This window comes from Perna viridis, chromosome 2 (genome assembly GCF_037379345.1).
Source record: "Perna viridis isolate PV_CMFRI_1.1 ecotype Kerala chromosome 2, ASM3737934v1, whole genome shotgun sequence".
Taxonomy (NCBI): Eukaryota; Metazoa; Mollusca; class Bivalvia; order Mytilida; family Mytilidae; genus Perna; species Perna viridis.
Genome location: NC_142446.1, coordinates 61,999,259 through 62,023,065, shown reverse-complemented (window position 1 = coordinate 62,023,065; position 23,807 = coordinate 61,999,259). Strand labels below are relative to the sequence as shown.

General features: G+C 31.2%; 1 protein-coding gene across 4 annotated transcripts in view; it reads right to left on the bottom strand.

The window, feature by feature from the left end:
* Nucleotides 1-23,807, bottom strand: part of LOC148626368 (disks large homolog 1-like) — an 83,188-nt gene that overhangs the window by 10,537 nt on the left and 48,844 nt on the right. For all 4 annotated transcript variants that reach the window (XM_088570290.1, XM_088570291.1, XM_088570292.1 and 1 more), the window contains 6 exons: nucleotides 7,731-7,887; nucleotides 6,805-6,907; nucleotides 5,718-5,820; nucleotides 5,244-5,420; nucleotides 4,281-4,353; nucleotides 3,195-3,303 (listed from right to left, as the gene is read on the bottom strand). In XM_088570290.1, coding sequence (XP_088426416.1) covers nucleotides 3,195-3,303; nucleotides 4,281-4,353; nucleotides 5,244-5,420; nucleotides 5,718-5,820; nucleotides 6,805-6,907; nucleotides 7,731-7,887 — 722 coding nt within the window. The remainder of the gene's footprint in view (nucleotides 1-3,194; nucleotides 3,304-4,280; nucleotides 4,354-5,243; nucleotides 5,421-5,717; nucleotides 5,821-6,804; nucleotides 6,908-7,730; nucleotides 7,888-23,807) is intronic.

Sequence of the window (23,807 nt, the reverse complement as noted above, 5' to 3'; positions counted from 1 at the left end):
GTAAAGAGAATCCAGTGCAGTGTATAGGCAAGCTGCTGTGTAATGGATGAAAACAGTCAAATCCACACTCAAGGTCACCTTGAATTTCTTCTTGCACACAGATTATTAAACAAGTAAATAGACTTGCATCTTCATTACAGAGATTATCTCCAAATAAAATCTGATTTTTGAAAGACTCCCTCATTTTATGCTATCTCCCAATTTAGTTTGATATTTTAAAGTCCCAAGAGTGACTGATTTAACTATTTCATCTGAAAGTCAAATTCATGGTCAAAGTCACTTTGAAATTCTTCTTGTTAATGACTAATTAAACAAGCAAAAAGAACCACATCCTCATTTTAGAGGTTATCTCACTATAATGTTTGAATTTAGAAAGTCCCATTGGTGACTGATGTACACAGATTTGACATGATTCATCTAGATACAATTAAGCACTTTTTATATTATATGAAAGCAAAAAATAAGATATTAACCAGCAAGTACAACAATCACCAGAAACAGCCATATCCAATGAGACAAGGCAACAGTGACAGACAAGCAAGATATATATCATTCAGAACCCAAAACTAGGCAATGTTTAACATGGAGTTGTATACCTTGTTGTGATAAGCAACAAAAATCACTTACAATCTATATATAAAGCCAAATACTACACTTGATTTTGATTCAACCAGTTTTTATGATAAACAATTCTCTATCAGTTCATGTAGTGAAAAAAGTGGGAAAGTCCCATCAAGTAGGAAGTTAAAATGCAACCAAATTCACTTACAATGTGTTACCAAATTTATATAAAGCAGACATTATTTTACAAACCCATCAAAACAAGAGGAAATTGATGAAATTGGAAGTAAACATGGTCAAAAGAGAAACATAATGGTAAAGTTCTGATAAAGCCATATACCAAATTTATAATCAACAAATCCATTGATACATGAGATAATTGTGACAAAATTCAAACAGACCTAATGACAAACAAGGTGACTCCAATATTCCATCCAGTTGTTTAGTTAGTACATGTACCATGATGCATGTGCTTGCATACAATCAACAATCTTCCAGAATGTTTTAAATTTTATTCTTATGAAAGATGGAATGCCTATAATCACTTATACTTCTGTAGCAAAAACAAATGCCAAAAAGGGGAATCTAACATCATTTAAACTGAGTATTTGGTATATTTAAGGACAAAAATGTTCTCATTTAGTTTCTGCATAAAATTATCAGCAAGGTAGTACTTGAATCAGGTACAGAAATACCTAGCAACAAGACTAAAGACCAAGGAAGTAATTGAGAGACATTTGAAACCTAGCAACAAGACTACAGACCAAGGAAGTAATTGAGAGACATTTGAAACCTAGCAACAATAGTATAGACAAATACAGTGATTGAGAGACGTTTGAAACCTAGCAACAATACTATAGACCAACACAGTGATTGAGAGACATTTGAAACCTAGCAACAATACTATAGACCAATACAGTGATTGAGAGATATTTCAAACTACAATGAGAAGAAACAATCCTGAAATAAGGATGATATCAGGCTACAAATGTAATAATAGAAGGAGATATTGCAACATTTTTACACAAAGCCAAAGAAAAGACTCAGTTTCATTTTCAACTTTGTGCACAGTAAAAGCAGATTGTTACTACATTATAGCAAAAGCAGACAGAAGATGTTGTTTTATGTTCTACATTTAACAAAGAAAATATGTTTACCTTCAGCTGTATAAACAAAACAAAATAAGGTTTGACATTGAAATCTACTGCAACATAATCACACCAGGCTTCCATATTTAATGAGAAAAATATACAGGACAAAGCTAATGACAAAAACTTCAAAGAAGATACCTGGTTGATAATGAATTTGTCACCAACATGTTTAAATTTTTTTTATGTTTTTTCAACCTAACCCGCTATATATACTTGTGACGTTCGAGAATACTTTTAACTTTGTTTACAAGATACTACTTATCATTTAACACTCATGCTTAGCTAGATGGTAATAACTACTATATACTTGTACCTAAATATATATATATATAAAATTATTCTAATACACAAGGAAAATTGCAACAACATTTTCATATGTTGTAGGCATATGGAAACGTGCCAGGGATACAGAAATATGAGATGTTTTTCAGCATTAAATTTTGACATTTTTTTTCCCCAAATCATATGAAACAAAAATGTCTTAATTGAAAAAAAACCCAAAAAAATCAAATCTGATTTTATGAGGTCAACACACAAAGAGAAAATTAGCAAAACCAGAAGAAAATATACACTAAAAAAGAATCATAAAATAAAACCAAGACTTGAAAAGTGTATTTCTTCTTTGAAACACAAGAAAATCAGGTCTGGAAAATATATTTTACTCAATGTTTTTTACGAGCATTTTTTCTTCATATATTTTGCAAATGATTTCCCTATTGGTCTTAAACACATGAAAAACGTATGTTACAATATCTTCTGTGTACATTTCTTTTTAACCTAATTTTATATCTCATTCTTGTACATCATTCCATGCTCAAATTCCAAGATTTCAAATCAAAATTGACTGGAATTCCATTTTTTCTGCATAATGTTCACATTGAAAGAATACTCAAGAATTTATTTGTAAGACCTTCACATCCCTAGCAGGGTTTCACTTGCGAAAAGTGTTAATGATGTTTGCTGCTCATATTTAGACATTTTTGTCAGATTTTCTGACTTCTCTGATTTTTCCATTTCATATCATAAATATTATTTGCACAGTGACCCCCACTTTTCTTTCATAATTTCATTTAAATGTTACTCGAGAAGTTTTATGAAATTATTGTTAATTTTTTTGGTTTTCAATATACATCTACTAAGAAAAGACCTATGCAAAATCAAGAGAAAGCAATTTCAAATGCCTATATAGCAAAAACGAGCACAATGACTCAACAATTATTTCTAATCCATATTAGTCTTAAACAGGGCACGGAACATCCTTAAACTGAAAAAAAAAAAAACAAACAAACAAAAAAACTGTTTGATGCAAAACATTTTTCTGTGGACTATACACTTTAAGAAAATTTGTAAAGTGTAACATAAATAATTGAATATAAAAAAATACATGTTAGTGATACATCCAGTTTGGAGGTAATCAATGTAATAAGTTCTCCAATATGAAGGAAATAAATGAACAAAGCTCTTCAAAGTGGAGGTACTTACGTTCATCAGCACTAATGTCTTCACTGCCGCTCTGATCTTTGCTTTTCATAAATGGGAACCGCTTTGAAAATGAGAAGTTTTTCTTCTTTTTGTCCTGTGCTGATAAATTCTGCTCAAATATAAAACATGTACTTAATTGAAATTTGTGAGGTTTTTTTTAATAGCAAGGAGTATGTTGCACTTATGTTACTGTTCCTAAAAGTACCTAGTGCCTCCGAAAAGTGTCTTAATTCTGATAAAAATAAACTTTAGAAAACCAAAGCACAACCTTGACTGCAGAAAAGCCAATAGGACATCCACTCAGTGAAGACAGAAAATACAATCTCTGTTGGCTTCATTTTTCTGTTGTTATACCAAGACAATTAGGAGTCTACAATACAACCAATTAGAACTTTAGAAGACCACAATGATCCAACCAGTCATTTTAATATAATAAAAAGACCAAATTTCAGTTTACTACAAAATTTTTAAATTAATAAGATTAGAAAATGTTACTGTTGCCAAAAAAAAAAAAAAACATTTTTGTATTAATGCGTTACCTAGTTGAATAGACGACAGATTTCCAGCTTTAAGAAAGAGCAAATGACAACAAAAATGCAGAAACTGATGAAATATGAAGTGAACATACAATTAACACCAGTATGGTAAAAAACAGGAAGTAACTCTTGTCTGTATAATACAACCCATCAAGCTGGATCTGTATACTGAATTCAAAAGCATTTCCTACTAAGGGTTACAAAGAAATTTACAGGACATATATACCTATATCTCCCATTCTAAAATGGTGACTAAAAATGCACTTAGACTTTTAACCACCCGATGTTGATTAAATTTCTGTGATAGTTTTCCCTGACATTTTACATTTTTACAGATTTAATATGAGAAACCATTTCTCCTTCGGCCTATTCTTCATTTTAATTATTTCTCCACTCTCTCTGGTAAAATTAGGATTTCCACTAAAGCTGGGATGTTGAAAATCTGAATTTTACCATTTCAAGCAAAGAAATAAATTGCACCACTTATCACTGCAGGAATTTATATGTATAGACAGCAGTAAAACAGCCCTGATGACTAAGTATAACTTACTCTATCTGTGTTTGTTGTATTTCTACCAGTAAATTTGACATTTTTTAATCTTGCTCTCTCCTTTCTGTCAACTCTGTAACAAAAATTAACACTAACTAATCCAGATGAGTACTGAAGACACTGTGCAGGAGCAGATCACGACACTTTGAAAAAGAAGGATGCCAGCTTGTGGTCTCAAAAAAAGGGGGTTGCAAGGACATCTTGTACTATTTTATAACATTTTTACGCATAGAAATGACAAATTTCCATTGAAAAGGAGGAGTGCCAACTCTCCTGGATCCACAAATGCTGTATATCAAATATTCTTTGGTGTTTTGATTATAAATAAGACCAGTAAGTGAATTGGTGGCATTTATTGTCAATTTTTACAGACATTACTTTGGGTGTCAAATATAAATATTGGTCTAAAATAATGTTAAACATGTGTAACATAACTTATTCTTGTAAAAAAACACGAAGATTCTCCTCACTAAGTCTAATATCACCTCCAAAAGATTAATGTAGGATATAGATATCAAGTTTATAAGTCAAAATTCAGATGAAAAGAACTACATTTCTCAACTAAACATATGAATTTGACTTGTAATTCAGCATTTTTTACATATGAAGATTTAATATCCAAAATTCCTTCCACTTCAAGTTAAAATTAAACTCAGAGAAAAAGAACCTTTTGTCTGTCTAAGGTTACCCTATTTACCTTATTTTTTCTGTCTACCCTAGCACATTTTATTGTTTTTGTTTTTGTTTTTTTTTTAATAAAAAGCTGCTAAACTACCAATTTTAGTTGAGGACTTTTAAAGTCAATAAATCCTCCCATAAGTGTTTTATATAAAATAATTTTACCTACCTAACCTATTTTTTTTTATCCCACATAACCTTAAACAGACATCTTTTTTTTTTTTTTTTTTTTTGGGGGGGGGGCCTAAGTTGCACTTCAGAAAACAAATAGTTTGACATCAATACCTTCTTTTACTGGGTATAATACCAATGCCCTCCTCTTCCCCATCAGGCATTACACGCTTGGCCTGCCACCATTCATCATCACTGGCATTAGTCACATGTAATATATCTCCATAATGGAATTCTAACCCTTTACTGGGAAGACCATGGTCTTTTGATGGATCATAGTCAAATAATGCCCTGAAAAATAATTCAGACATAGTTTTACGTAGTGAACCAAAAAAGCAGAAAAAAGAACAGAAACAGTAAATTCTTGATTTGAAAAAGTGGAAGAAAATCATGCCTGAAATATAATCAAAACTAATCTAATAGGCTAGACCACTCTATGATCATAGTTAACCAAAATTCAAACAATTCACTCCATCCTTAAATATTTTTTACACTTATTCCAGTAAACTATTTTCTCAAGGAATTTTTCAAAATGTGTATTTTTTTCTCCTGAAGCCTCCTGCCTTATTACTACAACACTAACAATACCTGACAAAGAGTGTTCTTTTCTGTGTTGTCCGTAAACTTCCAGTACTTGTGTTCATCATCTGTTCCCTTAAATCTTGTATTTTTGCTTCAAATCTATTGTATTCTGTAACAGAGAAAATATAACAAATGGAAGAGGATCATTTGTTATTGATCAGAATCTAATTACAGTATCTCAACCCCCATTAATGATAAAGCTATATGATAATCCGAAAAAATTTAGTGAATGTAGCAAGTACAAAAATGAGGCTTATGTTTTAAGGGTGACATTTCAAAATGACTTAGGTAATACCAATAGGTTTGTTTGGTTTAATTCCTGTCCAAAGCTGAAACAAATCTATAATAATTAGGATCTTGCATCAAGAGACTGTAATTACTGTGAAAGTACTATTTGTGGGTATCAATTTTCATTGTTTTGTCAAAATTTAGTTACTTCGAAAATTCTTGTAAATGTAGATCATTATGGTTGTGAGTTAAACATAACAATTCATTGGGAATTTGAATTCTTTGTTTGACCAAAACCGCAAAAACCATGAAAACTTGTTCTCCATGAACAGTATTCAGTGATTTTCCAAACATTCTTTTGTATTCTTTTTGTAAGCAAATGAGCAACTCGGACTCCACTAAAAACTGGGAGCATGGACCAGGTGCACCAGTAGGGTAAGCGTCCTCTGCTTTTCTAGAAACACCCGCAGAGTTGCTCATAAAAAGTCAAGTCAGGGGTAGACACACGAGGAAAGGAAAACTATGACCCTTTGAATAAATCAGTTTTCATGGTGCAGATGGATACACCATAACGATCCACGAGTTCATAATGACGACCATAAAACTTCTGTAAAGATGACTTCAATCTTGAAGCAACATAACCCTGTTCCAGAAGCCTATTTATTAGAGTTCTAGTGTGATACAAAAAGTCTTCGTAGGTCTCTAATCTATCAGCAGCTACATCTTCAACTTCAATGGAAAAGTTCTCACCAAAGATTTTAATTATGAATTATTTATAAAATACTTCCCCCCAAAAATTCTTGTCTCTAGCAATAAGCTTTATCCCAAAGTCACACCTTTAAAGTTAATTTTTTCCCAATATTACCTTCTGGTCTATACTGTACTTCTAACATAACAGTATCACCAGCTGCTTTCAGTATACCGGCAGCTTCTTCATGTGTACACATACTGATGTTTTCTCCATTTACCTAAAACAGTATCCGAGACATTCATTTATAAGGAGATATTGTTACAGGCAAAATACAGTGTACATATACTAATATTTTATCTATTTATCAGCAATAAGACATCCAGACCTACGGTGATATTGTAGGAAGAGCTATAAAAACTGAGTAAATTTCACTAGGAGATACCCCACACCCCACTCTAGTAACCATAAGTAACAGTATAAGAGACATCCAAAACTGGGGAGAAATCATAACAGTAAGAACTAGAAAGGATACCCACACTCCCCACTCCAATTACCATATGACTTAGTACCAGAGACATCCAAACCTGAAGAAATATGATTACAGGTAGAACTAGAAAGATTGCCAACACTCCGCACACAAGTAACCATATGACTTAGCACCTGAGACATCAAAACCTGGGGAGATATTGTTACAGGAAGGAGGATTTATACAGTCTGAATGAGATCACATTATTTCTTTTCAATAAGATTATAATCTAAAATTCAAGTCTGTGATAAAAACTGTGAAAATCAAGTGAGTGTTATATACATTTGTATTCTGATCTGTATGAAGAATGAATATGACAAGTAGTATCAAAGGTAATGTATTAAGAACAAATATGACAAGTAGTATCAAAGGAATGTATGAAGAACGAATATGACAAGTAGTATCAAAGGGAATATATGAAGAAAGAATTCTACGACTGAGAAATGATGAAAATAGTCTAAATCTTATAACAAATACAAAATTTGTCCTGATCCTTAACCAGTTTCCCAATATTCAGCTTGATATTTTTCTTTTATGTATTTTAAATTAACAGTATCTCAACAAATCTACTTACTGTAAGAATCTGGTCTCCTCTCCTCAGCTCACCACAGAGATCTGCTGGTCCCCCAGCCAGTATAAATGATATAAATATTCCCTCCCCATTTTCTCCTCCTACAATGTTAAAACCTAGTCCAGTTGAGCCTTTCTTTAATCTTACTCTTCTTGGTTCCCTGAAAAATAAAAGCTTTCTGGTTTAGAGGAATGTAAAGGTAGGGATTCAACCAGAGATCTACAATGAAATAATTTCAGTCACAAAGTTAATTAAATCAACACTATAGTTTTAACTTCAGGATTTATCAGTTAATTTCAACTGCAACAACATCAAATTTGACAAAGAAATCCATTTAAAGGACAAAAAGTCTAACACAAATTAATAATTCATAAATATAGTACTTTCTCTTTCAGTTAGACAACAATTTTTGGTTTAATACTGATTAGATGGCACAAGTTTAAAAATTTCATTAAATATAAACTAGATTTTAACCAGCACTTTGGGTACACTAGAAGTACATGTATATGGCTACTGGGTAATTGCTAAGATTCAGACAAAAAATACTTTATTATTGATTTTCTATTTCAATGACATAATTTTAGTATGATTGGATGTGTATATTTTCACTATTGCTAATTTTCTATTTTAATGACATAATTTAAAAACAATAGGTTCTGTCTATTTTTTCACTTTCTAATTTTCTATCCTTATCAAATTGCTACAATATGATTGATAACCAAGCAGCAAATAACAGCCATGACCTTAGATGACCTTGATCAATTTACAAGGACAAAATCATGTTGATACACTACCATAACATCACAAATCTTCCAATGTTTCAATACATCAATAATTGGTACACAAATCTGTCAGGCACCATTATATCATAGAATTAATATCTTGTCCATATCTTCACTGGACATTGTTAATCAATCAGATTCAGGGTCAAGATTTAGTTCATTGATCAACAAAAAAATAGGGCCAAGATATAATTCATGAATAAACCCTGTAAAATATCATTTCCTCAAGATTTTTTACAAGTACCTTTTAGAAAGGTGAGAATGGTGAAAAGCTAAATCTCTTGAGGATGATATTGTTTCCACATTATTATATAGTACAAGGAAAACTTTTTCTAGTTCAGTTTCTTTTTTGTAACCCTGGTGTTTTTCTATAAAAAATAGTCCTCAGGTTAACTGACTTGATGGAGGAGGATGTTGAAATGTTTCTGATTCACAAAGCCCAATTTTTCATTAGGACAACAACTAACCACAAGTTCTAATTTTCATGGAGCTTTCAAATCTTTTCTGCTACTTTTCCAGTCTCACTTATTAACAAAACATTTAAAATATAAAAATTATAAAAATAAATTGAAACATTCAATAAATATAAAACCAGACAGTACTCACATGATCAAAACATAAATTCCATGAAATTTAAGTGATGTAACAGGATAATAGCAGTTAACTATTTATGCCTACAGTGAATTATCAATAATAAGCCTTCCATTTTTATATAATGAAATAAGTATCATGTTCACATGCGGAAATTTTAATGATATGCAATTGACATAACTATCACCTATTTTATTATATTTTGTAATCATATTCAAATTTGTATGCAATAAGTCAAATTTTGTTATTATGACTAAATCTAGCCAATATCAAAACTCATTTCAATGAAGAGTATTGGGTCTGATTGTTCAACAGATTTATATGCTGGACAAAATTTATCAACTGGAGAAGTCTAGTACAATCTACCCATGGTATCCAATGGATAAAGTTTTGAAGTAGGCCCAAGTGTCCTAATGTCACACATGTCTATCCCCTTCCCTATTCTGGGTCCATTTGGGGTTGATCTGATTCAAAAATTATTATTTGATTCAAATCACTGTCACCAGAAGATTACAACTAAGCACTGACAATAGAGAAGATGATGTAACCAAATAAGATATGTATGAAATTTCAACTGCCATGGAGTGTACAGTAGTGGATTCAAAAGGAGGGTTCTAAGGCTTTCAAACCACTACCTTAGTTGGAAAATTTGGTTAATTCTATCAACAAAATCAGGATTAAAAATGGGCTAATTATAGTCTGGAACCCCTTTTTTAATTTTCTGAATCAAAACCTCCCTTTAAAAAAATACTGGAATCACCCCTGATGTAACATTGAAAAATTTAAGTTTCCCGGTACACTGCTTGTACAATACCTCTATCATTTTCCATATTAACACTATTACACAATTGCCAGGCAATCCTCATTTCTTTATATTTTCTACGAGCCTCCAGAGTAATAGAAAACCTAAGGAGGATAACACCTTTAAAACAACAAATCACCCAGAGATGTAACTCACTATGTTAATAATTTATATATTTCCATTTACTCTGACATCATAGTTTCTTGACTTGGCAGTATTTAAAGTAATGCTATTACCAAAGCTGAATCAACTTCATCTATTATAGAAGTTCTATTGATTAGCAACAAGATGGCTAAGGGAGTAGCACTTCTGTCTGCTACACAATATGGTTGTTATATAACTGATTAGTATAAGTATTGGTCACAGTAATTCTTCATGATTGCACTATTCATCCTGACTAAATTGAACTTCTTTCAGACTGGTTTGGTTTAGACAGGTTCTCAGTTTACCCAGGTTGGAAACACATGTATACTGAGATAAAAAGACTTAAAAAAGTGTTGGGTTCAGTCAGGTTTTCGGATCTTTTGGGTTTGGTTTTGGCAAGTTTTACTGTAGTAAAAGATAAGTTTAAACAAATAAAATCTGACCCCAACATCATTAACTTGATAAACCCCAAAGAAAAGGGTTGTTCTCCAAATGCCATACTCACTCAACCTTTGTAAACCTCATGGTTCATACCTCAGACTTATACCTCATTGTAATTCAAAGTGTATTGGAATATGAATAATGGTTGAGCGTAATAAAACATCCAAAGGTTGGACGAAGGAATACTTGCGTGCAGTATTTAACTTTACAGAGCTTTTAGGGATTTACCTAAGTAGCTTTCTCGCAAGGAGACTACAATTAAAATAAGCAAGCATAATTTGCCTAAGGAGCTCTCTCAGTAAAAATGAGCAAGTGTGACTTAACTGAGGAGTTTGCTTAGTCAAAACAAGCAGATACACAACTTCCCTGAGGAACTTTCTAATGCAATGCCAGCAGGTATGACTTGCCTGAGGAACTTTTTCGCTACACAACATTGGAAAATGACAACCTTAGGATTATCAGAAGTGGTAACTTTCTAATAGGTAGACCATGATGCCACCCCATTGTAAATTGACCTCCAACAGAAAGAATTTAATGCTAAGTCATTTGAAACCATTTAATATAATACTATTGTAACAGTATTATATATTACCATACTTCTTCCCTAATATTCAGAGTTTGTACTGTTATTTTCATTTCCATATACATATAGGAATCAAGACATATCTAAAAAATAGTGGTGACATAAACTTCTACTTATTCAATATAGTTATCATCAAATGTAATACTTCTTTAACTTTTGATAGTTCCCAGAAGGGTATAAATCACTAAAAGCAATAAGACTTACAATAATGTACAGCCGTTTTTATCAGTTTGGTTTGTTTTCCATGATAAAGTAGTCCCATTAGGAGGTATACTACTGATTCTATGATAAAGTAGTCCCATTAGGAGGTATACTACTGATTCTATGATAAAGTAGTCCCATTAGGAGGTATACTACTGATTCTACGATAAAGTAGTCCCATTAGGAGGTATACTACTGATTCTATGAAAATTCAAAGTCTAATGTCTGGTCTAGTCTGTTTACTGATGTATTCTGTGACTGATATATCTAATGGACACTGTAAGTATTCTCTGACTGATATATCTAATGGACACTGTAAGTATTCTCTGACTGATATATCTAATGGACACTGTAAGTATTCTCTGACCGATATATCTAATGGACACTGTAAGTAATTTGTGACTGATATATCTAATGGACACTGTAAGTAATTTGTGACTGATATATCTAATGGACACTGTAAGTATTCTCTGACTGATATATCTAATGGACACTGTAAGTATTCTCTGACTGATATATCTAATGGACACTGTAAGTATTCTGTGACTGATATATCTAATGGACACTGTAAGTAATTTGTGACTGATATATCTAATGGACACTGTAAGTAATTTGTGACTGATATATCTAATGGACACTGTTAGTATTCTGTGACTGATATATCTAATGGACACTGTAAGTATTCTGTGACTGATATATCTAATGGACACTGTAAGCTATGTTAACACTAGAGAAAGTCATTCTAGTGAACACAATAGATAGGTATGAATGGTAAGATTCACCAAAGACAAAATTAAACGGTGGTCGATTCACAAAAAAGTTAAATCATAAGTACGGACCTCAAAATGGAAAATTGCACTGTTATATCATCATCAAAGATCATTTTTTAAACTTGTGACCATTTGTGAAATCATCCACTGCATTTAACACCAAAATAAGGGATTTTTCAATAATTATTTAATTCTTTCAATATGAGTAAATGTTTGAGGTTGGTCAATTACTTTTAAAATGAAAGAAAGATAAAGTTCAAAGACCAATTCTGTGGTATAAATAATTTGAACAAAATCAATATTATGTGTACTGACTAAACCCACAATGACTAAATACCAATAAACAATAACCTCTTCCTGAACTAAACATAAAATATTTGAAAAATTTTACCATGGTATGATTTATACATGTATATATTTCTAATTAAAGTGTCCTTTCATCCTTCCAATAGGTTTAATGTTGTATGTCACATTATATAAGCACACTTTAGAGTAACACTGGGCACAATACTAAAATCATTAAAATCATGAATACCATGATATAACTAATCATAAGTTACTTTTAGCAGATCTTATTTCAGTGAAAAGAAAGATATGTAGTCTTAAGTACAAATAGTTCATCCTTTCTAAACTTTACCATTGTACAGCTGAACAAAAAAAAAAAAAAAAAAATTATATACAAGACAAATTTTCCGGGGCCCTGCATCCCACCAACCAACTCCACCCCAAGAAAATGGTAACTTCCAATGAAGGTTCTCTAACGACTGAACTATGAAGGTTCTCTAATGATTGCAGTGTGAAGGTTCTATAATGATTGTACTATGAAGGTTCTATAATGATTACAGTATGAAGGTTTTCTAATGATTGCACTATGAAGGTTCTATAATGATTGTACTATGAAGGTTCTATAATGATTGCACTATGAAGGTTCTATCATGATTGTACTATGAAGGTTCTAAAATGATTGCACTATGAAGGTTCTCTAATTATTGCAGTATGACGGTTCTGTAACTATTGCACCATAAAGGTTCCATGATAATTGCACAATGAAGTTTCTCTAATTATTGCAATAATTCTACACTGTTTTCATTGAAATTTCTCCCTTTTTTTCGCCCATTTCACAGTAATTTTTTTTTATTATCAATACAAGATAAGTCTTCTTTTAATTATAAAATTCTTAGTGTTTAAAATTTATTGATTCCAAACCTGATGATCTATGTTGTGATCATTCAAACATTGATACTAGGTCTATTCTACCTGATATTGATAAACCACCCTGCAAAATATACTTTGGCAATATACATAAGAATGAAATACAATATTGTGTATAGATATACTTAGTGGATCAGGTTATAAATGAATGCATGAATGACCTATCAAGCCTCTAAACAGAAAATATAAAGATAAGAATTTCTCATAATCCCTTGTGACAGAAATTGGATTTGTCTAACATTTGTGGTTCAATATTAAATGATTATTGTAATAAATAAGTTTTTTAAGGATATTCTTTGGAAGAAAGTTTTCTGCAGCCAATATCATATTCCCTGTAGGTACAACATATACAGTATGAAGAAAATATGGCACTAAACGAAATTAATATTTCATGCATCACTTCAATTCATAATTCCTATTGATACAGTTGATTAGAAATTTCTAGATTAAATCATATTGAAGACATGAATTATATTAATTGAACTATTTACTATAGGATATAATTGAATGCTAGAATTACCTTGTGTAGATCTGAAGGCTACAACCCAACTAAGCAATATACACATCCCTGCATTCCCGTAATTAATAAGTATTTCTTGAATCAGCAATATATACAATCCATGAAAATGTTATGTATTTCTCTCCATGAAGAGAATTTGTGCTGAAATTTATGAGTATTTCTCCATATAAAATTCAGACATTGACAATGGTAGAAGTGATTCATGGTCCAAAATAATCCTGAACAAACAATGCTTTTCCCCATCTACAAACATCATATTTCACAGTTAATATAGTCCTTTTAAAACACTACATCCATACCCCACTAAAACCAACCAAATCAAGAACAATAACTCTTACAAAGTGCTAATTTTCACATGTACACTCTATATAATATCTATCTTAGAAATGCAACAACAGAATAGCACACTAAGAGTGTTTATGTGGTCTGTAAGAAATTGAAGTGAATTTGGTGAATTTTTGAATCACCTCATGATGGATATTGAACTGCTACTATTTTTTCAGTTTCCTTATTAATTGAGAACCAAGCAAATAAATGTATCATTTTTATGATAAATTATTCTTTACTCTTTCTGTACATGATAAATGTAAAATGTTTATGGAATTACATTAAAGGATCTTGTTTTTTTTTTTTTCTTGGTTTTCTTTAGGATGAAACAAACAGATCTTATAAGGCTTTACTTGCATTCAATTTCAAGAAAAAAATTTAGAACACTTCCAGAAAGATAAGAACAACACAATCTCAAAAAATTCTGAGGACAGTGTCAATATGCTTTTAGGTATACCATTTTAGAATTTCAGAAATAAAAACTGAAGTTTCCTTTCTAGTAATCTTCTTGGTAGTTCAAATCTAAAATAAGGGCTGTAACCCCAAAAAACAATATAGACCTTTTTTGGTGGTATGGAATCTTATGATACAATTTCATAGAGATCAACACACTTTTACTCATGCAACTGTTTGGAAACATGAAAAAACACACTTGTTTTGGCTCCTACAGCCCTTAATTCATGAGTTGTCATGGTAAATTCCCAGAAGTTAATCCAAGAATGTCTTTTCTGGTATGAAGCATTGTGGTACAATATCAGAGATCCATGCTCTATATGATAGTTAAATTTTATGAAATGCCAGTTTTTACGTAATTCCTTAATGATTTGGACCATTACAAGTCAACACCAATTATTCTCTCCATGGTTTACAATCTTGTTTTTAAATTATATTGAGATCCACAGGCTAGTACTCAATTGCAAGAACCAAGTATTGAATTGTTGATGACAGTTTCATACCCTATCAGTTTGGTCATTTTGTTATTACCCTTTATGACTGCAATATTTTTGTGGTTGTATAATGCCCACATTATTGGTTTAAAGTTTTATATGGTGCATTACATCAAATGCATGAAGTACATTCTGTTTTTGTGTGTGAAGATGACGATTGTAGGATGAAACATATTTGATAAACAGATAAAACTTTGAAATGTTTACGTAACTTGACTCTGACACATTAAATACTTATGACCAATTGACAACATACTCTGTAAACCTTTCATACACTTCCTCCTCTTCAGTATTTTTTATTTGCAGGAACTCAATATAACGCAGAAATGCTAAAACTTCTGTGTGAATCTGCAAAACAACTATTTCTGGTGCAGAAAAAAAACGCTTTTTATATTTTCCTCCAAGAAAACTGCATACAATGAAGCTACCATTATTCTATGAACAGAAACTTAAACAAAATAAGCCATAGTTTGATTCTTTAGTATAAAATCACATCAGCATGTATCTATTGTTCAACCGTTCTATGTCTGAGACTAAAAGAAGGTTGTATAAAGTAGTGAAAATTTTTCTGAAGACAGTAGAAAATGAATGGAGACAAATAGAAAGTCTTTAAAGAGATAAAACAAAATAAAGCATCACTGAACTGAAGCCTCTCTTCCTGTTCTTTAGGTGATAGCACATCATCTGTCTAAAAAGAACACTGTCCAAACCAGACATTTTCTATTTATCTTTATCATCACAAGTTTGTGCAACATCAAAACCTGCCTAAACCAAACATCTCAATGATAGTTCACATGAAGGTCTGGTTTAGACATGTAGAGTAATACATACTTTTGGAATGATCATGTTCTTTGTAAATTTAATAAAAAAAATGGTATTGTTCCCTACAGTTTTGGGAGGGTGCTGATGTCCTACCCTTTTTGAGTAGTTTAATAAGCACCCTGCTCTTTTCTGTCAATTTTCCCTAAATAGATGTTAATTCTTACATGATATGCCTTAAGATTTGCCACTAATATGCTGAAGTGCCCCTTTCTGACATGGATTACCTTGCTCTTTTCAAAAGATGCAAGGTTCACAAAACCAAACAACCATTTTAACGAGAACAGATTCATCTACATGAAGCTAAACTCCTCAAGCAGTCTGCATTACAAACCTCCTTTTCAGGATACAGTAATACATGGGATACAAAATACAACAAGCTGACAAAATCTTCTCAGTCAGTAAATAGCCTACTTCCTTATCATACATTGAAACCATTTCCTCTTCCTCTGTAACAGTTGAATGTATCACCAATATTTACCCAATTATCTTTAATGTTTACTTCCATTCATTGATCAAATATAGAAATGGTTACAGGAGAATGATGAAAGTACAGTGAAACCTAACCAAACTGAACCCTAAAAAAACAGGAACTGTGTAAACCAAATATTTTATCAGGTCAATTCAAATCAGTGGCCCTTTTCACAAAAAGTCGTAAGAGTAAAATTAGTCGTAAGTTGTTACGTCATAATACTTTTATTTACTATGACGTCATAACTTACGACTAATTTTACTCTTACGATTTTTTGTGAAAAGGACGACAGTTTCCAAACTTTTTGAACCTGGGTAAACCTAACACCTACCTTCTGAACAAAACCTGAAGTCCAGAAGGGGTTCAGTTTAGACATATTTCACAGTATTTCTGAGATGATGGTTACAGAACACTTCCTATCTACCAGTATACACAATGTAATAGGTTTGATCAATGAATATTTTTCCTTACAGTAGCCCATTCTTATTACTAAGTGGAGATGAAGTACTTCATGTGACTTATCAGTGATTGAATTAAGTTTCTGTACATAAAATGTTTAATGTCTGCACTGACTGTGACAAATGTACTAAACTATTACAGAAATAGGCATAGGACTGAGGTCCAGGACCCTCCATATCTGACCCAGAACTTTTTGATCTTCAATACATAACACTAAATCCCTAATGAGGGCCTTTGGTTCATAGTAAGTGGATTTATGATTTCAAACTTTCAAAAGTCCTGAGATGTCAATCCACAAAAGCAAATTGGAACCTGCATAATGTCTTATTTAATTGTCTCCTATCTGATTTCTGTTCTAGAAGTTTATTTTTGTTTTTATTTTTTTTCAATGGATTGCAGTTGTTTCAATATAGAATAGGAGTAAACAGATATTTATAGGTGTTTTTCTATTCTAATCTTCAGGTAGATATATGTATTTAACAGATCATAAACAAATCCTCATAAAGGTCAACATTAAGTACACAGACACGACAACATAAAGACAGTATTGACACATAAACGTACATGTACTCTCAATAAATACAGTATTCACATACTCTGATAAATAGCCTTATAGTGACCATACAACATTTAATGTCTCCTTCAATGTGAATTTACAACTAATAATATACCATTTCAAGAAGAGTTTTACCAATAATCAGTGTATTGCTTTACAGCTTCCTCATTCAATTAATGGAAGGAAAAGATGTAAAGGTTAATGGAAAATGAAAAACTAAGATAAAAGGAACACAACACTATCTCCATGAATTAACCTATCAGCCTAAAATGTTATAAAAAATACCATCATAAAAGAAACATAGGGATTAAGGACCCTATCCATCTGGCAGAGTACCTTATACACCAAGGCTAATTTAGTACAATCATATACCCCATCCTTACCTGGGTATGTGTGGATCATAATAATAAGGCTCCTTTTTCCTTGACATGTTCAACCCTCGGTAATGAGAATCCAATTAACAGGTAATGTCTTATGAATCCATTTGTCTTTCAGTCCACCATTTTGTATTCATTAAATAAATTCCCACTTGCATTTATCCTTATTTAGAATATAGTTGCACACATAAATACACACAAACACTGCAAATTTCTAGACTAACAGCATAACCAAGTAGCTGACTGATTCAATTTCAAAGCTTTTTCTATACTGGTAATTTACTGTTATAATAAAACGTTGATACGACCTAAGGAAATTTAAACAGATGAAGACGGAAATAAAGCATCACTTTTCAATAAAGGTCACAAAAATCTATATTGTTGAGCAGGATATATTTATATCATTGAAATCATCTTAAAACAGACTGATTAAAAATGCACAATTTATAAACGCCAAGCCACGTTTGTTCAAGTTTTCGATCAATAATTTACTTAAGGTATTCACAAAGCTTACACCACAAAACTCCTAATATTTAAATTCAGTCAGTAAGAGGATCCATGAAGGGAGAAAATTAAATCCTCTTTAATGGGCAAAAATACCTAAATAGCCTAAGGCTTACTAAAGTCAATAATAATCTCAAATTTTCTGACAAGATTTTGGGGGCCTATTGTAATTTGGTTATCAGCCTTGGAGTGTTCTTATATGTTTAATGGGTAAAGTTGTTGATACTATCACTTGATAGTATAATCTGGATTTATATGACTTAGATATGACAAGGACATGACAGAGAAAATCATCTATTGTTATAAGCCTCTAAATGTTAATAAAGACATTTATCTCATTATGACAAATGGTGTTTACAAATAGATTTCAAAAGAATAGAATTAGAAATGTTATTTTATCTCATTATTTAAATCTAGTTTAATATGAGTTGAAAATAGGCATGTTTTACCTGATTTTTTTTTTCCTTCTATTTTCGTAATTCTTTAAAATTCTTATTTCACATAAAATATAATAACCTTGCAATGCAACTATTCAAAATTCTTACAAAATATAAAAAAAAACCTTGCAACAAAACTATTTAAAATTCTATAGTTTGTATAGCAGGTAGAAAAATATTTATATTGAACAAATAATAGTTCAACGTCTTTATATCATAAACAATATACAACATTGGTGTAGTAACATGGCGATTAAGTTACAATGTGTTGGTACATGTACATGTAATATACAATAATTAAGTATGTAAATTTAAGTTAAAAGCACTTAAGATTATTCAACTGTTCTCTTCTGATTTCAAAGTAATTTCATGGACTTGTCACTTTCAAAAATAACACAATAACATTAAGTTAAAAGCTCATCACGTTACTCTTAAATATTTAAAATTTCATCTCATTATTTAAATGGTATTGTAAATTTGTATAATATGTGTTAAATTAAGAGTTTTGTAACAGTTAAAATTCAATATTTTTTACATTTTGCCACTGTCTGCAACCTCTTGTTTTTAAAACATCTAAAGTTTTTTTTTTAGTTTAAAGTTGACTAGCTTAACCTAGTCTGTCACTTGGAATTTTTATACCATATGTTACATCTGAGTATCAATCATGGTCTGTTACTTTCCATTATAAATTCAGGTTAGGTATTTAGTCACATTCTTCAATCCTGTATTTCTTATCAATGTGTTTTTAGTTACTGTTAACAACCATATTTTTCATTTATGTGTTGGTCATTGTCACTATTTTCAATGTCTTAATTGGCATACTGTGATAACCTTTTGAATTGCATTTTCCTTTTTTTATTTAAATATTTGTTTTCTGTCTGTGTCTGAAATCTAATACTTTGCTATTTCATCCTTTTGCAACTTTCCAAATGCACAGTATTACAGTGAATATGAAAAACAAATGATACAATTTGATAAAATATGTCATCACAATTTTAACTGCTGCTTTTAATAAAAAAAAATGAGGGTAGATCCCGCTCCCAACTCTAGAAAAGTTAACAATCAAAATATTTTTAAAATATGTTGAACAGGAAGTTGACTTTGCTTAAGCAAGTAATCCATTCCCCTATATAAAGCTTCTGTCAAAATATAAAATGGCTGTGATAAGAAGTTGGAAAGGAAACTGTAAAGAAAAAAGGCAACCAGACAAGAGGATGAAATCAGAGAGTAAAATAATACGTAAAGTTGAATCAACTTGTAAGTCCCTACCTTGGCTATCTGTTCTGTCTTTTTTTTTTTAATCATCTTTGGATTTAATACATGTTTAATTTCAAATTATTTTTAATTAATTAGAGTCTTTTCCTAGATGGAACAGACATAATTGTTTTTTCCTAAATGGAACAGACATTATTGTTTTTCGTATGTTTAAGTCTTTCCCTACATGGGAATGACCTTATTCTTTTTCGTCAGTTTTTTTTTTTCTTCTACCATTTAATTTGACATGGCTCTGTTTCATCATCTTTTGATACATCATTACCAAATTTGGACCATTGACAAATCTCATTATGGACTTTTACAGAATGACCCTTTGAAGAATTTCATCATCCAATTTATTAGTTATTCCCTTTTATTGACATTTTTTTCAACATGGTCTCCCCTTTTCACTTTAAGAAATATCACTAACATACTTGGTAAAGATGTATAAGTCATCATGGGCTATAAGCAGGTGACCATGCTAAGGATTTTATCATCTTCTTTAAGAGTTACAGTCAAACCTCGGTAGCTCGAACTCCAAGGGACCATTGCAATGTGTTTGAGTTATCGGGAGTTCGAGAAATAGAAGTTCATATATTTCCAGATTTCTTTCCTTGCCGGTCAGAGTTCGACTTTATCGTTAGAAATTGTTTACTTCCTACAAAGTTTTATTTGCTCGTGGATCTTTTTCATTAGTTTTCGGAAGATGATGTTGGTTTATGGTCATTAAAAATGCTGTGTTCACTTTTAAAAACTTTCCGAGTTCTGAGTACCATGGTCAATAATTTGTTTTTATCCGATTTCTTTGATGCTTTCATCATACCGACTTCGGAACATTCTCAAACTGCTATCAGTATTATGTTAAGATCATAACTGCCTAATTAGTGATGACTTAAATATTACCTGTAATTATGTAAAATGACACTGATTAATGATAGGGTCTCAGTTTTTCACACCATTTGTTACCCAAGCTGACAAAATGGCTGACGAGTTCGAGTTAGCGGAGGGTTATTCTCCAAGAATTACTACAGAACGGACCGACTACTCAGTTCGAGTGTTCGAGAAATTGAAAGTTCGAGGAATCCAAGGTTATTTATATAGATTATATAGCAGAAAATATTGGTACTTTGAATTGTCTTCGAGAAATCCTGGGTGTTCGAGCCATCCAAGTTTGAGCAGTGAAGTTCGACTGTATATCCCTTTAAAACAATTTCTTTCAATTGCTCATATCTTGAAAATCACTATTGATAGAATCAATCTGAAACCAGTTTCAACTACACAAACAGATGATCTAATGAATAAACATAAACATGTTTTTTTTTTAATGAAACCTTACAGGAGTTATATCCCTTGAAATATGATACTTGAGTTTTGAAAATTTATGTTTTAAGAACCAGAAGTCATAGAGACATGGGACCTTCACCAATGATCTTAGGTCCATGTGACCTTTTATATGCACCAAAGGTCACAGAGTGCTAAAAAGCTTTCTTACTACAAACTTCAGACCTTGAAATTAAGAAAACAATAAGATATAAGTACATACATGCATCATATGAAATGACCCTTTCAATGTACTCAACATTTTGAGCCAAAATTTACATGGAGTTTGTTATTGCGCCATATTTTAAATTATTCATTATGCCCAAAGTGAGCTCTTGAATTGCCCAAATTTTTGTCACCATGTTGTATATGTTCCGTAGATTACCATCACTTTCAGATTTGAGATGTCTTGGTTTGGAGTAATTGAGTAATTTTCAGTTGTTAAGAGCGGGAGTATATATATTTTTAAAATTTCATAATAGACACACAAATGATCTTAACACAGAATTAAAGATCTGCTCAAGTACATTTTTTGACACAATACCATGGACCAATATTAGAAAACCAACCATACAACAAAAACATGAATTTTTCATATATAACAATGGTTTTGTATATTTCATCAATACCTATTTATAGAATTGATATTGCATCATTTTCTCAATTTCGTCAAAAAACATACAAGAGAAAGACCTTTCAATTGACAAATAATTGACATACTAGTTTGACATACAACCCCACACATATGGCAATCCTATGAAACAGGAAATTGATATCAATGACCAATGCATCCAGTGGCAGCTGGTATATAGTATGGTGACAAATTCCTGAGTCCAGCAAAAGTTAATACCAACTGCAACCAAAAATCAGTAACAACATATGCCAATTCTAAATGAAGCCACACACCAAATTTGAATTAAATCCATCTATTGGGTTTTTGAGTGAGGTATAACAAGTATGTCATAAGTCCAGCCTGTTTTTGATATAATTTTACATAAAATGTATGCAACTTTCTTGTATCTAACTGATGTTACGCCTTGAAATTTGTCCAAACACACAGGTTTGTCTGTAGTCCGAGAGAAATTAGTGGTGAAATTGAAGCCATATCTGTCAAAAGGTAATGATGAACCTTAATGCCACAAGAATCTAGAAAAAGCACAAGGTTCTTTTCTCTTTGTACAAGTGCAAAGAAAAAAAAATCTACAAAAATAACACTAGAAAAGTGTCTTAAAAATTATAGGATAGCTAAATATGCAAAAGTGTCTTAAAAATCTTAGGATAGCTAAATATGCAATCTGTGATCTTAAGGCAAATGTAGTTCAAGCATGTTTACATCTCTACAAATATGGGCAAAGAGAGATAACTCTAACGTTCTAACCAACATGCTCAAAAACAAGGAAGAGACTTAAAAAAGGAAGAGAAATAATAAAAGGAGACCAGATAATTAGTATACATAGTTTAATGTAGAAATAAAATGTACTCAAAACTTTAAAATAATCTATAAATAAGCAAAATATACATGATGAAGAGTTTAATAGCAGATTATTGCTGTAAATTCAGAAATAAAAAAAAAAAACAATAACAAAAAAAAACAAACAAACAAAAAAAGGAACAAAGCTTAATAATTTTATGATTTATAAAACAAAAGGAATAAGGTATAATAACTTTTATAATTAATTAAAATGGAAAATAATTATCTAGTTAATTTAACTTTGAATTCCATTATTTCTAAATTTACAGTGTACTTTTGAGAGTTAAGGAATGTTTATTATGGCACAAGTTTATAAGGTGTGTTAAACCAGTAGCTGTCTCCATTTATTATTCTTTCTTCTTCCTATTCCTTAGATGAAAAAAAAAGAAAAATGATTTAGTTCTAATTTGTCTTTTTTGTTTTAGTAATTCTACTCAGATGCTTGCTATTAAGTATTAGTTAAAGCCACCCACATCAAGATTTTCACATATTCCATCTATCAGTCATTCTACCTATCTTCCTGATTAACATACATAAGCACATCTATTCTGTTAGATATTTTAAGGACATCTACTGATCTACAATATGCCATGGCATTGTTTATTATACATTTAATGATTGGCCAAACATATTCTGCATTAAACAAAGGAACACACAACAGTAAACTTGTTAATAATATAAACAACACACAGTTTAAATACTCAAAAATTAAAGAAAAACATTTACTACCTTTGCATCCCCCTTTTCTCAAACTTTTTTTTTTCAAAACTTAGTGTTTTATATATAGATAAAAAATCTGAAACAAAATAAAAATTTATATACCCCATAGCGAGCCTTTAATCCACCACTTGAAAGGACACTCATGTGCAGTTAATACAAAACCTAGTTTTAAGTACACGATTTCAGAATTTCAATGTTTTTCTTTGTATACCAGCATAGAACACCAAACGTCTAATAGAAATTCTTAATCAAGTTTTAAAATCCACCACCTCAAATCTAATGTTTATTGCGCAATGACAAAAATAAAACAAACATGCTACCACACAAATATGGTTAGTACTACAATAATATGATACAAATTGAAAAGAAAA